A 16,296-nucleotide genomic window follows, 5' to 3' on the forward strand; every position below is an offset into this window, starting at 1 on the left:
GATGAAATGGTTCTCTTTAGGAAATGGTTCCAGGCACCGACCATGAATGGCAACGTCCTCAGTTCAAGTCCAGCCCGGGACCTTTGTTGCATTATATCATTCCACATGTCTCAATCCCCTCATTTCCTGTCACCTCTCGACTGTCAACGTGGCAATAAAAAAGGTATAAGATGCCTAAAATAAATAAATAAGTTTTTAATTGCAAGTGCACACACAAACAAAATACGTTCACAAAATACCTGAATTAGCTCTAAAAGCAGGTAGCAGGATACGATTAGTTGCAAGCTGCATATATAAAGTCACACTAGTAAGTATAATGTATTCACTTCTTTTTTGAAGACCTTGCAAGCTATATTGAACCTCCTTTTTCTTACAGGGATGCTATTAAAAGAACATATAGAGTTGCAGTGACAATTCTGGTATTTGATTGTGGCAGCAGTCTGTGAACACCCCAAATGTAATTTCTTTTAGTGTATAATTTGCCAGGTTAGCACACAGAGTGGCTTCAGGTCACTAGGTAAGTCAGTCCCTTAACCTCTTAACAAACGGCTGCATTTTCAAGCTTTTTGGTCTAAACGACATACCCAAATTAAAAGTGGTAGAGCTCCCATATACTTTGACACTCAGGGATGTGTCTCAGGGAACACTAACACAGTGTTACAGAGGCTAGAATGGAGGGTTTCTATTTCCGTCCAAGTCATACAACTGTAAAATTATTAAAATACACTGCTGTAAACACATCTAGTGAGATACAGACAACACAACGTCATAGCCACATGTCTCAGCTTACTACAGAAATTTTTTTTTATATGAATTTCTTTCTACATATATGTCTGTGCGTTTTTCTGATTTCCATTTAAAAAGTGCAAAGAAAAAAGCCAATAAAGTACAAAATAAAACACTTCTCAAATACACAAACACACCCACATCAATCATACACATACTTGAAATAACTATACACAAAAATATATAGAAATAAGTTATTATAAATTGCACAGGGTGTGATATGCTTATAGAAGGCCCTGTTTTTGCTTTGACACAGCTCCAGACATTACAGGGTTAAAATTTCAGGGGCAAATGTGGTATCTATCTCCTTGTCTGCTCATTGGCTAAAAATGTGGACGGGTCTTATAGCATTTAAATCTAACTGGTCCGAGCAAATGTCGATCGTTTTCACGTGGGCTCATATCGCGTCAGAGGAGTCTTCAGCTTTTCATTGGTGTATCACAGGCAAACCTTTACCGATTGGCTTATACCAGATGTCTATTGAAACCTTAGAACTCAGAGAATACAGTGACGCCCACAGCAAGTTGCTAGGAGCCTCAGGAGAGAAGCGAGCAGCGTTAGAAGTGCGGAAATGAAAAACAGGTTAGCGATATTCCGTTGCGATTCGGCCAGAAACGTCAAGATTGTGAGGCGAACAGCTCGTTTTGGATATAATGGCTTGGATATTCCATTTCCTTGGACTCTTGGGGATTTAAGAAAAAAAAGTTTTGGGCAAAAAATCCCCGCAGTGGCTAAAGGGACAAGGAAAAAGGTATGGATGCACTAGACACGGGCTGCGCTGTTCACGCTGTATTGTTTTATTTTCTTTAAGTTTGTAGCTGTTCTGGTACAGGCACTTCCTAAATGTCAAATACAGTAAAGCGTTAGAGTGGAGGCTTGTAACAAGCCAATCTGTCTGATTCTGAAGTGACAACTGCGCTGTCTAGCCTGGATGAAAGTTGCAGCAAAACCAACTGACTAAATACAATTTAAAAAAGACCTCAGCTGGAAGTTTTGGCCTGTGGCGAAGAATTCAAGTGAATTTTAAGCGACAACTCAGGTTTAGAAGACACATGCAAATAGAGATGGTCCGATACCATTTTTTGCTTCCCGATACCGATTCCGATACCTGAACTTGCGTATCGGCCGATACCGAGTACCGATCCGATACCAGTGTGTTATATATTTTATTATGTTTTAACAACTGTATACTACTATCTCTGTATGGATGTGATATTATTTCTATCTTTGTTGTCGGTCTGGCTCAGGTTAAACTCTTTGTGAAACATGAATGCCACAGAACGTTCTTTTATTCTGCAGTTTGACAGTCCGTTATAACGGAAAAAAGAACATAAATAAACTACTTTAACGTAGATTTTCTTTAGGGCTTTATTACGTGGTATCGGATCGGTGCATAAACTCCAGTACTTCCCGATACCAGCGTTTTAGGCAGTATCGGAGCCAATACCGATACTGGTATCGGTATCGGAACATCTCTACATGCAAACAACAACAAAAATGCTTGTAACCTGACCAATCACAGCTTCAAATGTTGGCATGTGAAGCCCTGTGAACTCAGTGGCATCACGCTGCACTAACTCAACATGGCACTAGGATGAAACTGTACCCAGCAAAGCTCTGGCCTGTCTCTTGATGCCAGTGAAACAGCAGACCTGGGAAATGCACAGTTATTATCAACACCGGCACGTCAGAGGCTAAATGACGCTCTTGCATAGCACCAGGCACAAGCCGCAGTGATCCAGAATAGCCGGGACACACAGATGCAGCTAGGAGACAAAAATTGAACCCCTCCATGATGAAATGTCAACGACACAGACAGAAACACAGATGGCTGCACATGTGTGTGTACTACAAGCTTTATGCTTTAACCTTTAGCATAGAAAATATTCTTTTTACTGTTGACATTATATACTTGAAAGACTAAACTTTTTTTTATTATTATTTCTTGTGTGTTCTGTCATTATTAGATGTACTGGAGAGATTACAGGAAACGATAGAGAGAAAGGTCCACGGCCAAACCGGGACGTTGCGGTTATCTTAACGGTTTAAACATTAAACAAGTTTAGCTCACATTTCTTACATGTTCAGGGATCCTAGTGCTCACAGTGCTTACGTACTAATATCCAGGCCTGCAACTAATGATTGCTTTCATAATCGTTGAGACGATAAATTCTCAGAGCCAAAGGTAATGTCTTCAAATTGCATTTTCTGTGCAACAGTCCTGAATAAAAAAAAATCCAATTAGGATGACATAAAACAGAGAAAGCAGCAAATCCTGAAGTTTGAGAATTTAACTAATATTTGGCATTTGTGCTTGATAAATAAATTACTTAAAACCAGTGCATGGCGGCCGGCCATGGCATAATTTCTGCCGCCACGGTATCAGAAATAGGGCAGACACACAATGTAGTCGCGGTTGCCTTTTAAATTATCCTGGCAATTTAAGTCAGGGTTAATGCCCGACGAGGTGTCCATTGTCAGGTATTACTGGACGAAGGTGAGGCGTGAACCTTAGATACTAATTTTAATAAAGATAATTTTCTGTCAATCAACAAATCATTTCAGCCCAACTATTATTATCCGACAATCTGTAAAATGTCAGTAAATATAGGTTGTAGCTGGATAAGTCTGTCTCATTTATGAGCAGTGTTGGGGAGTAACGGAATACATGTTACGTATTCAGAATACAAATTATGAGTAACTGTATTCCGTTCCAGTTACAATTTAAATAGTTGGTATTTAGAATACAGTTACATTGTTGAAATCAATGGATTACATGACGATACTTCTGTTTCACGAGTTTATTCACTCTCTGAATAAATTAAGGCAACTCAATGCATTTCCCAGAAGCCCCAATATGAAAACAAAAAAATGAGCTATTTGCGTGATCACTGATAGAGGTAGAGATGGAGCCGGAACAACAGAGCCAGGGCAGGAATGCGTTTCTATCTTGGAAATTCAAACAGCATTTCACATTAAAGAAAGAGAAGGGAGAACGAAATATAACTGTGCAGTGCAACCTCTGCTTGCCAGAAACCAACCTCCTTTCAGCGTCCAAAGACTCCACCTCCTACCTGAAGAAGCATCTTAAAGTACGTTTTTTAATTAGCCAGGGGTAGTCGTCTGCTGTAGTTTTACTGGTCACCTTGCTATTTTATAGTTGACGTGCGACTTTACATTCTCCTGCGTGCTGATTTACTAGCCCCAGAGCCGTTGAAAGACTGACTAGCTCCGTTTGACATGTTAGCTAACGTTAGCTAAAATTAGCTCGTGGTAGCTTAGACTGCGGTTAGATTTTTGTAGTATGCAGTTCGGGACTACAAATACAAAAATCTATCTGCTTGTTTAGGTACACATTCAGCCAGTTGGAACAGAAGAATACACCAGAATAAGCCTGTTTAGTAAGCTGTATGTGATGGACGCATTCCTACACTTATAAAATGCAATTCAATGTGGAAGTAATCCAAGTAACGTAACAAATTACATTTTTGGGCATGTATTCTGTAACGGAATATGTTTTGAAAGTATCCTTCCCAACACTGTTTATGAGGCAATTCTGCAAGTGATCACGCAGCAGCTGCAGGTGACACTTCTTAAAACTACCTCCCTGGTTGATCACAAAGTTACTTCCTGCTCCCGCTCTGACGAGTGTCTATCCATCAACAGGTTTTCTTGCCTCTAAACAATAATCTTAATCATTCTCAGTGGTGGAGTAATCCACCCCCATGGGTCCTTCTGACAAGGACCCCCCCCCCGGCCCCTGGTGGACAGCTGTGAAAAACAGCCAGTCACAGTCTGTCAAAGCCATAACAAACCTCTCTTGCGTCAATCTCTGACAAGCTTTCCCTCCGGCAGTTGTGTAACAAGTTGAGACAATGAAACTGCGGCACCACGGCCCATCACCTGCTCTCTCAGTTTCAACTGATTCATCACACTATCTCTACTGTGCTAAGGGTAACTGACAGAAAAAAAGAGTTGTGTTATTTATAAAACACAATGTTGCTACATGGCCAATTCATTCCAATGGCAGGTTACTACCTCTGTAGGCACTTTGTGTTACTAAAATGTCATAATTTCATAAAGTTCTTGACCCTTCAGGTTTAGGGTCTTGTTGCCCAAATGGACAAAGCACAGTTTTTTTAAACAAAATTCTGATAATGGATATCCAAATAAAAAGATTTTTGGAGTGACTTTGATTGTTTGGATGTTACTTTGAGTTTACAAAGTTGAGTTACAAAAGGGAAGGAAGAGCAGATTGGGTGTGCCAATAACTGATCTCACAGCAGAAGTCTTAAGAAGACACTTGATCAGCTGCACTTTTTTATAAAAAAAAGGAAAAGAAAAAAAAGAGGGTAGTTAACCTACTTTAATACAGCACAGTACAAAACGTTGGCACTTCTAAACACTGACAAATCTATTTTGGCGTACTGACATGCATCTTTCATGCTTTGAAAATAAACCTGGTCTGCAGTGCTTCTACATCTATTTCAGGAACTCAAATAAGACCACATGCTGAGAAATTTCTACTGTAATAATGTGTGTATTATAAAAGTATAGGGCTACTACGTGTAGTCTTAGTTTAAGTCTTAGTCTTGAGTTCAACAACTGAAAGATAAATAGTGTTCAACAGTGATAAATGGACATTTTCTAGTGTTTCTTTTTTGTCTGAGTTTTTGAGTTAAAAGGGATGCATCATAAATGGAGAAACATCAACAGTAAACTGATTGGATTACAATATGCAGGTCAAAACTAGTTGCTGCTGTTTGGGTGAACTCAAACCACCTACAGGTCACCAAGGTGAGCAGCATTACTGTGCCATCCTAATGTAACATTGCATCATGATTACGGTTACTCAAAGCACGGCACAGGTATATCAACGGTATGGAAACTTAGCAAAAGATGTCCTGTCTCAACTTTGCACAACAACACAGCTTTTCTACAACAGTATATGTCTCTCTTTAAACTCATTAGCAACTCTTTTGAGCTCCAATAACATTATGAAATGTAAACATACGAAAGGATCTTGACAGGACCTTGTGGATTTACACAAAGACCCATTTTAAAAGGGAAAGGAGTATGCAGAGTGTTGTGAATCTCCCAGCATCTAAACAGTGTGGCTTTGCATATAACATAATGGAACAGAAAGCCAAAAATGCTGACAGTGAAACAAAAAGAGCTGTGATAACTTTGTGTTTTCAGTTAGCACTGAGTACCAGACTGTCATGAGTTTGCAAGTCTGAGTACAAATACTTATGGAAGCAGGGGGAGGTCAGAAAACGGAAAATAAACCTGGTGATGAGGGGGAGAAGCCAAGATGATGCAAGAAAAGAGAAAGAAAGGGACAGTCAAAAAGGAACTGATACGGTTTAGTCCTGCTGACCAAGGACATTAAAATGTTTCCTGTCCTGAAAGTTTCAATTAGCTTCATGAGAATTAGGCTAGGTTGCATTTATTTGGAAAAGGGAGAAAAACTTGCATGTAAGCGTCATAAAACAGCTGCAGAAGATCTCTGCAAGGATGAGACATCTTTGCTGTTAGACCAAATGAGGAACAAATAAAAGAGGCTGGGAGTCAAATGACGTTTGACAGAACTTTCCAGCTACAAGGCAGCAGTCCCAGGACAGCTAACTTGTATTTAACTTGGAGGTAACATCGGCACCCTGCAAGTCATTAGTGTAGCCTGTTTACCATCAAAACTATGAAACATTATCAACAGATCAAGACACTGTACAAACTGGTCAAAACTGAACAACTTCTTCAAAAGCACTGTGAGGAAAACAAGTAATTATGGGGAACTTGGGTGAAAGATTTACTGAATAAACACACTGTAGACACGTCAACAGCCACAGAATATGAGGACAGCAGTTTCAACATTGACAATGACTGCTGTAATGATTAGCGATCAACTAAATATGAAATACTATAATCCATTTAACAAGGGCATTTACTGCTGGTTACATTAGCTTGATTTGCTCATAATAATATTAATAATGTGATTTTTTTAAGCTGTGGTTTTGGCTGTTGATAAGACTAAGTTGGCAGCTTATAACAAAAATGTAGGTTAGTAAGAAAACCAGTACCTCCATTTCTCACACCATTGAATCTCTAGTATGGGAAAACGTGTTTTGAAAGGCAGATTAATGACTTTGAGAGAATTAGTAAGTGTAGCAATCAAAGCGTTACCTTCCGCAAAGCTTGCACGAAGAGGCCTCTCCATTTGTGACTGTTCTCGTCACTTGAAAAGTCGTATATCTGCTGGGGCTGCATTGCTGTAGCGGCTCCTGGCGTTGCCGTGATCCGGGCTGAACTGTCAGCATCGGCCCCGGATAGATAGTCCTTGTGGGTGGGTCAGTCCAGGGCAGGCACGGTGGAAAAAGTCAAACTGTCTCGTTTGCAAATATGAAGAGTATCACTAAACCACACTGCTTGTCCGGAGTCGAGTCGGGTTAAACTGCGAAAAATCTGCTACAACGAATAATAAGCACATGTAGCTATAAAGTTAACTCGCTAGCTTGGTGGCTAGTGAGGCTAACCTGCTGCTGCTGTAAACACGGGACAGCGGCTAACTAAAAAGCTAATGGCTAATAACAATGTTGCTAAGTGTTATACTTGCTACTTGGCGCTTGCTAAAAAGCTTATAATAGGCAAATTACGTTCAGCGTTAAGTCACGACATGGGAGCTCAGCTTGTTGCCAGCTAACTACAGCTACAAGTTATGTTTGGTTATTTGCTGCCTAAACACCTGTAACGTTAGCGTTAGCCGATGAGCTAACTGGTGCTACAGGCTGCTGCTGGCCTTGATGCGCTCCGAGTTTTATGTTGTGGCACACGACCCGTTCAGCTCCAAACAAGGCACACTTTCTCCTACGCTGTTTACTTCACATTTAGGCATCTTTTCCCGGAGTGATCAGACGTTAAATCCAACGTAAATCCACCAAAAAACAATGAGTCCGAGGCATATCTGTGGAGCAGGGCAGCTAAAAAGCAGTCGAGGTGTTTTTGGTTTGGATTGAGAAGTCGAAGATGTTCGTACCAACTCCGCTGTCTGTCTGCTGCTGCTCTCTGCGCCGCGCGTCCGCTGTCAGGCACGCACGCTGCGTAATTTCACATTTTATTGGACAGAAAAAAAATAAGGCTGGACTTCTGTCTCATTGCATATTGTAGACAGAAGATTAATATTTTTAAGAATGTAGATAGATCATATAAAATCAACTTTTACTTATTCACTTAACTGCTTACAAAAACATAGTTGAAACAAATGCACATTACACAAAAAGATGCGAATAAATTCCCTTTATTTCCATCTCATTATACAAGCATCCCCAGTTAAAGCATTAAAAACAACTAGCTTTAGTAACAGCATCAAATGTACTTATTTTGTGCTTACATTGGGGTTCATACAGTATGTGTTGCTGTTATTCTGCCTCCTTGTGGACAATCCAAAAAGTACCAATAAGGTAAAAGCTTGTGGAATAAAGACCAACTTTAAACACCATAAAGTTTTCTATTCACCATTTCCTTCTCCATGCACTTCCATTGGAATATGGTGAAGTTGTGCCAGAAATCACTACTTTGCTTCTAATATTAAAAACTACTTCAGAATATGTAGCTTATATTTAAAAAGCATACAGCACAAACCACACTTTTACTTACTGTTACTTTTGCTATTCAAAAATATGCATTATGGTAAAAAAAATACTTTAACATTCATTTGTCAATAAATGCCATGAAATAATAGCAATTTTATAGAAACATTATCTCGACAAAATTTCAAGCTATAACAAAGAGCAATATCAAGCAGAATTATATGAAATTAACACACACACACACACACACACACACACACACACAAAAACATAACCAACTTATAAAACATTGAAGTGTTCTTAGTTTACATCAATGTGAATATGACATAAGACTAGAATATTTAGTGGTGATATGATTTAAAAATGTTTTTAATGTCCAAAATGCCCCAAAAACAACCCGTCTTTCTTCATAAACTGTGCGTTCTGTAAAATTGTGCGTTACAAGAAGAGTTTCAACAATTCTTTTGAAAAGACACCCAACTTTCTCAAACAGATTGTTGGCACGAAACTAGAGATCATCATCTTTTTACATTTAATGATGAAATATTCCATTTTTGAGGACAGAAACCAGCAGGCTTTACAATGTTCAAACTGCAGAGACAAACTGCTCTGCATAGTCAGAACCCAGTAAAAAAAACACACATGGCATCTAAAAGCAGAGAAAAAAAACCACATAAAGTTTGATACAACATAGTTTCACCTGGCCACCTCAAGTTGGACTATTTTGGTTTTGTCTCTTTCCTTCTGCGATCACCATGTTGCTCTACAGCGCGAAGCGACTCTCCACCTCATCTGCGATCATTTCAGCGATAGCGAGGGAGGAGGTGGCCGCAGGCGAGGGAGCGTTCCGCACATGGAGCACCCGACTGCCCACGTCCCCGACCCCGCCGTCAAACACAAAGTCGTCCACGAGATTTCCGTCTCGGTCGAGAGCCTGAGCTCGGACTCCTGCAGGACCCCTGGAGACAAACCAGGGTTACAGAAAACAGTATTGAGTCATATCACTTATCTTCTTAATTGTGCTGGTAAACCATCATAGACTCATTTAACTTCTAATAAAACAAAAACTAAAAAACTGATACATATACTGTAGTTTGCATGCATTTTTTAGCTTTTGCATGATTGCCCTACCTAAGCACGTCACTCCGCGAGAGTTCAGGGATGTACTTCTGCAGAATTTTAACCTGTGCACCAATGAAAACCCCTCGATACATTTCTCCGATCCCATACGTTATGTTCCTCATCACCAGCTTCTGAAGGCCCCTGCAGAATAAAAAGACAAAGATGAAATACTCAGTATGACCTACCATGCAATAATTTCACTGCAATTAAATCATATCGAAAATGCAGTTCCAGGGCACTACACGTAGACCAAAATGAGAACAAATTAAAATGTTCTATTGTACCTGAATGAGAGCGCATCTGCAAAGTCTCGAGCATTGAAGTCGTACACTTTGTATCCCTCCCTTTTGAAGGCGAGGACGGCGTTGGGGCCGAGCCAAACACCTCCATCCATCCTCGGGGTGAAGTGAACTCCAAGGAAAGGGAAACGAGGGTCAGGGACCTATCCATATACAATCATTTAAAGAAACAAAATGAAGTGGCAACAATGAAGTACCTGTATGTAAGTATCATTTGAATCATTCTAGTAACCGTATATCATCAACATGTAGAGCATACTAGCAGAGTAGAGTTACAAAAAAAGACAGAGGCATATTTGCAGTTTCAAGTTTTTAGTTTTACCGACCATACAAACCATCATCAGGAGCAGATCCAACAACTATTAAATACTAAATGTGCGAGCTGATAGCTTAGCTGCATCAATTTGGCTGTAAAATGTTCTATGGATACCTATCAACACTCAATGTAAACGTCAATGTAAACGACTTCAGTTATTAGCCACCTCTATCTGATTCTGATGATGATTTTAAAGTAAAATCAAACACTTGAAATTGGAAATATACCTTAATCCTTTTTTGGAGTAACTCTACTCTTATAAGAACAGTATTATTTAATATTTTATGAATCCCCATAGGTTAAATTCTCGGTTCAAAGACCAAGGTTTGTATTTGAGGATCTCTCGAATCTAGAGCTGAAAATGTTATAGACGCTACAGAGAAACACTTTTTCCATTTTTTTCTCCAGCAATCAGGTATGAGATGTGCTTCCAATTCTTTCACATACAGGAATGATGGACTAAAAATTAGCAGGGGAAAACCGAAATTGTTACAAATGGCAGAGAATAGATGCTACTTCCAGAAAAAGCTGGACTCAACAACAGCTACACCTCTTGTGATTTAATCTCCCCGCCCTACATACCAATAATGTAAAGAAAAGAAAAAGTTGAAAGGTTACATGATATCTAGCTCATGAATTCCTGCAAATAATCATCTCTTTCTGCCACTTGGGGCCGCCACAATTTGAAGTTACAAAGCACAGCTTTAAGTGAGTAGACATTTTATATAGTACTTCTATGTAAGGAGAAACATTATCAGATCAAGTGATTTATGTAGATTACATAACTTAAAGATTTGGACACATGGACATACGTTTCTACAGCAGACTTACAGGGTAGATATTTCCCTTGACCAGATAGTGTTTCTCTGGCTTCAGGACCAAATAATCTCCTCTGAAGGGGACGATCCGCGGCTCCCGACTGCATCCAGATATCTGCGACAGGCGATCGGAGTACAGGCCCCCACAGGTCAGGACGTAACGGCAACGCACCTCGTTACCCTGTTAAAACAACACCATGCAAACGATGGAAACTATAGAGCACAATCTAAACATCGTGATGCTTCTATCTGCATGTGTCTTACCTTTTTGTCTCTGATTACGATTGGGTATTTCATTCCTGCAAACAAAATAAAAAAATAAAAAAAGACGGTGGACTTTAAATAACTCTACAGCTCTCGTTTAATTATGACTGTGTTGACACATTGATGTACAGAAGCTGTTTATTACCTTCAGTGCTCCCAGCTGGACTCTCTGTGACCATGGAAATGTCATTGACCTCAGATTCGGTCACCACCGTGCCGCCTGCCTCCTTAAAGTCTTGGCCGTACCTGAGAGCCACCATCCTCCAGTCCACGATGCCAGTATAGGGCGAGTCCAAGGCCATTATACCCTGCAAGGACGACACACTATAGACCTTCACTGCCATCTTTTCTTTTGCAGGAACAACAGCCTCTCTGAGACGCGATCCGGCGATTTGCCGCAGGGTTGTGTCATTGAACCGGCCCATTTGTGTGACGTCCTGTTATGTTCTTTAACCCCCCACCCAATGTAGCACAAGCAGACTTTATATTTTACAACTACTGTTTTCCGTGAGATCGTTTATAGGTCTCGACGTTATCAACTGCACTTCAAGGCAGCTTCATTTCATGGAGAAAGAGAGAAAGAAAAGAGAACAGCGAGACAGATCGACTGTGCTTTGTTGTTTGGAAAACATTCAGCTGTTACACAAACTCCTGGGGTGTACAGAGCTTGTGTTTCGTTTTTTAAAACTTTCTAGGGGCAGCTATAGAGGCAGTGATGTTTCCCGTTTCCTGTACGGGACTCTCACACCGCATCAAAACACACTGACAAGTATGATCGCCGGTTCCGCGATTGGTCACCGCAGCATGACGTAGGGTTGTGTTTCTCCAAAAGTTGACTCAGTCTCAACTTTTTCTCGCAGGCCTGCTTTTGCGTGTCCCCCCCCTGAGGCAAACTCCGTCGCAGCCTGAATGCACTACCCCCATTCAAAATGAATGGAAAGACCTGGGTTTTTGCCGCACAGACTGACGGCCGCCGCAGGCTCTGTGAATGTCCACTTACCCTGCAGTATGGCTCTCGCTCTCGGATTCCCTTGGCGTCGACAATACTGAGGTCACGCACATTGTTCTTCATGCCGCGCTCATATAGAGCTTGCAGTCTGGGTATCTCCTCCTGCTCCACAGCCACGATAAGCTGCAGAAATACACCGATCAATACCAAGGTCGACACAACACAACCAATCCATATAGCAGCTCCTTACAACACAGTTTGTATTACATGCATATTGTAATGTTCAAAAGTGTTTAAGAATTGTATGTGGTTAAAATACTAAGGCAGACCTTTCCACACTTCTTGTAAGGGAGTCCTTTCTTCTCACAGTACTCGTAGGCTAAAGTGGCTCCTCGCACACACAGACGGGCCTTCAGCGACCCCGGCGTGTAGTAGATGCCGCTGTGAATGACTCCACTGTTGTGCCCACTCTGGTGCACAGCTGGTGAGTAAGAAAGCGACAGAGAAATAAAAGAACAAGATGAAGAACAACAACAAAGACAGAAAGGCTTCATTAAGATTCCTAGATTAATAGAAAGACATATCGTCAGACTTTTCCACTCCATCTCATCACCTTGTAATATTTAATACATTCTAGGAAGGATTTTTAATGTCCACTTCATCCAAGCTACTCTCAAACCAAGTAGATATGTGCTTTGCTCCTGTTTCACATCGGTGCAAAATCATGAGAAACTAATCAAAACCTGACATCTATCACTCATGTTTAGATATGATTAGATAATGTATCTGCAGTCAAACTCAATTGCAGCTACTGTAATTATAAATGTAATGTAATATTGTCTTTGTTTGGTCAGTTATCTTAGGAAAAAGATACACCGAACAACACATTCAAGAAAATGCACTTTAGTTACAAGAGAAGTTGATACCACTTCTATGTTTGTACGCAAAGAAGCTGAAGCTATAGCCAGCAGCTGGTTATCTTAGCTTAGCATAAAGAGTGGAAACAGTGAGGCTGGCTTAGTCCGAAGGTAACAAAATCTGCCTCCAAGGACCTCACTCACTCAACAAAAAAAAAAAAAAAACAGGTAAAAATGACAAGTTGTGGTTTGTGTGTTGGACTATTTATTTTACCAAAATAACTATTCCTCTGTGGCCAAAGATGTCAAATCCATCACTGACAGCCATTTATCAAATGTTAAAATTTGAAGGGTTATTACTTCAAAGACCAAAAAACATACAGGGCTCCCGAATTAACCTGGCAGGACATTTCAGTTAACTTAAATCTTTTATTTTATTTTTAAGACGCTTGCAAATGTCTTTCAGAATTGCAACAAGGCTTACATGGCTGGCTTTCAGGTTTAAGGGTGTTTGCAGGTGTTCAATGGGTGAAGGGTGCAGCACAATGGCAGGGTTACAATTCCTTAACTGTTAACCCAATACCCTCAAATTAAAGCTGAAACTTGGCACTTTACCCGATGATCTGTTTCAGATGTGCTGGAATTCACAGCCAGTGCAACTAAAATTGTGTAGAGCTGCAAAGATTAATGGATTAGATGTCAGCTATTAAATAAATAATCAGCTATTTTGCTAACGATTTAGCGGTTTTAACCATTTTTTTATGAAAAAAAAGTAAATGATTTCAGCTTCTTCAATGTAAATAGTTTCTTATCTCCTCTGTGGCAGTCAACTGAATATATTTTGGACAAAACAAGACATTTGAAGACGTCATCTTGGGCTTTGGGAAACACTGATCTACATTTTTCACCATTTTCTGACATTTTATAGACCAAGCAACTAGAGCTGGGCAATATATCGATATTATATCGATATCATGATACGAGACTAGATATCGTCTTAGATTTTGGATATCGTAATATGGCATAATTGTTGTCTTTGCCTGGTTTTAAAGGCTGCATCACAGTAAAGTGATGTCATTTTCTGAACTTACTTCAGACTGTTGTAGCTGTTCTATTATTTGCCTATACCCACTTAGTCATTATATCCACATTACTGTTGATAATTTACCAAAGAGCTCATTGTGTAAATATTTTGTGAAAGCACCAACAGTCAACACTACAATATCGTTATCGATATCAATGTATTTGGTCAAAAATATCGTGATATTTGATTTTCTCCATATCGCCCAGCCCTACAAGCAACAAATCGATTAATCGAGAAAATAATGGACAGATTAACCGACTATGAAAATAATTGTTATTTGCAGCCCTTAAGTTTCAGCCCTAAAAGAGTTTAATCGCTGTGACACGCAAAACATTTTGCTCTTCATAACATATTGATGTCTTCCTTCACAACAACAACAATAGCAGTCAAGACTCAACCCACCAAGCTCTTTTTCTTTCTCCAGCAGGATGAAGCTGAGGGCCGGGTGTCGCAGAATGAGCTCTCTGACTGTTGCCAGGCCAACGATGCCACCTCCCACCACAGCCACGTCATATGTGCTGAAAATACAGATGAGAGGTGACCTGACAGTTCAAGTTTAAGATGGTTACTAATAACAAAACCAGCTTTACGGGTTGCAAATGGTAAACACAGAACTATTTAAGTTACTGGTTCAATGTCCAACTGTTCATGACTGCATGGGCAGCCGATAGACCTTTGAAACTGATCAGTAGGGCAACCCATGACACAAGTGTTGTAGTTAACGGACTATTTGTATCTACAAAGAGAGTATCCAGCTCTGTCACAAGGCTACACCAAGTACATCCATTCATAAACCCAATTACCACAGACTACTATCTAGTAGTTGGGCTCAAAGTGTAAACAGCAGTTCCAGGATATCAAACTTGACAACAATCCACTACAAGTTTTCACAAAATGACGTATTTGTAAAGAGCTTGAAGAACACAATGTTCAATCCTGGGAAAACATTTTAATTCACTGAGCCTTCCCTCAGGGCAATGGGCACAGTCAACATCTTGTTGTTCATTTCCAAAAATTAGAACCAGGCAAAGTGCTGCTGCTCCACAAGAGTAGGAACCAATACATCTTTGTGAAGTAAAAAAAATGTTTGGGGAAATCACACCCCTCTTATCTGCACCTAAAAGTAGCCAGAGGAGAACCTAAAGAAGCTAAAAGTGCAAATGTTCAATGGAGAAACGTTGCTTCAAGGATTTTCCTAAGCTTGCAGTCAGATAATCAGAATGGGACTGCCTGAACTTGTAAAATCTTGTACAGGTGTTCTTGCTTAAACCTGAAAAACATGTAATCCTTTAAAGAATCTGTGAAATCCAGGCTCTGATATCTTGCTGGTATCATTTAACCAAGTGGAGAAGATACCTAATTGTTATGAATAAATTACTTCAAGTTACAACATCTGTTTATCAAAGTTTACTTAGAGCAGGCTGGGGAGGGCTCCCTTTACATGACCTGCATGCCATGGCCCCATAGTAGCCCGGCAGATTCTCTGTGGGTCTCATATGAAACACATTATGCTAAAGGAACACAGTTTTTAACGTTTTAATTAAGTGACTCACTGCTTGGCACTGACAAAGAAAATCTGTATCCTTCTCTTTGTCCGACTCTGGTCAGACTGATCGTGCTCTGACAAAAGTTTAAAGGCATGCAAATGTGGTTGGTGCAGGAATGGTTGTAAAGGCACAATGCAGACACAGATGCTTTGTGTGCATAAACAATGCGGTGGGAGTGTGCAGATGCAGGTCAGGTTATCAGACATGTTGTGCAATCTGGTTCTTGGTGCTGAATGTCCTTGGAAATGACCATCTTAACTTAAAAGTTAGTTATCCAAGCAGGTAGCTGCTCGTCTGCCGCTTATCTGTCTGTTAATGAGTAAATTGAATTCTACAGTGAACCGGACAAACGAGTCAAGCTCCTCACATGTAACTGAACCATGGATTATTGAGAGAACTCCACGCTGTCTGTAATGTCTTACCTGTGCAGCCGTCTGGTTGTAATGTCCTTTACCGGCTTCGCTGCCCCAACAACAGATTTAAAAGTGGCACCGCTGAGTGTCCGGATCATTTTCACAACGTTTATTAGCACCTTACAGTCACTTCTTCATTGTACAACAATCAGAAACACTTCCCTGAGTTGTGTTTTTTTTTTTTTATTTCTCCTCCCTGTTGCTGTCGCTAGCCTCCCATCCTGCCGCTCTGTCCTGAAAGCAGAGACGTGGCCA

At 40.2% G+C, this 16,296-nt stretch overlaps 2 protein-coding genes across 4 annotated transcripts in view; both read right to left on the reverse strand.

Moving 5' to 3' along the window:
- sos2 (son of sevenless homolog 2 (Drosophila)) overlaps positions 1 to 7,860 on the reverse strand; it is a 42,413-nt gene extending 34,553 nt beyond the window's left edge. For all 3 annotated transcript variants that reach the window (XM_078278272.1, XM_078278273.1, XM_078278271.1), the window contains exon 1: positions 6,970 to 7,860. In XM_078278272.1, the coding sequence (XP_078134398.1) occupies positions 6,970 to 7,053 (84 nt within the window). In that variant the 5' untranslated portion in view covers positions 7,054 to 7,860. The remainder of the gene's footprint in view (positions 1 to 6,969) is intronic.
- Positions 7,861 to 8,064: 204 nt separating this feature from the next.
- Positions 8,065 to 16,284, reverse strand: l2hgdh (L-2-hydroxyglutarate dehydrogenase). The gene is made up of 10 exons (XM_078277172.1): positions 16,051 to 16,284; positions 14,484 to 14,599; positions 12,470 to 12,621; positions 12,192 to 12,323; positions 11,337 to 11,499; positions 11,192 to 11,226; positions 10,941 to 11,108; positions 9,779 to 9,936; positions 9,504 to 9,635; positions 8,065 to 9,331 (listed from the first exon to the last, which is right to left on the reverse strand). The coding sequence occupies exons 1-10, from the start codon at positions 16,137 to 16,139 to the stop codon at positions 9,136 to 9,138; spliced, it is 1,341 nt and encodes a 446-aa protein (XP_078133298.1). The 5' UTR covers positions 16,140 to 16,284; the 3' UTR covers positions 8,065 to 9,135.
- Positions 16,285 to 16,296: the final 12 nt, after the last annotated feature.

This window comes from Sander vitreus, chromosome 20 (genome assembly GCF_031162955.1).
Source record: "Sander vitreus isolate 19-12246 chromosome 20, sanVit1, whole genome shotgun sequence".
NCBI classification, from domain to species: domain Eukaryota; kingdom Metazoa; phylum Chordata; class Actinopteri; order Perciformes; family Percidae; genus Sander; species Sander vitreus.

Excerpts from the sequence above, each read along its gene's own strand:
- l2hgdh (XM_078277172.1), bottom strand. The coding sequence starts at position 16,139 with ATGATCCGGACACTCAGCGGTGCCACTTTTAAATCTGTTGTTGGGGCA. Across the intron at positions 11,500-12,191 it reads AGCGAGAGCCATACTGCAGG|GGTATAATGGCCTTGGACTC; the intron begins GTAAGTGGACAT and ends TCGTCCTTGCAG. Across the intron at positions 9,636-9,778 it reads GCAGATGCGCTCTCATTCAG|GGGCCTTCAGAAGCTGGTGA; the intron begins GTACAATAGAAC and ends TTTATTCTGCAG.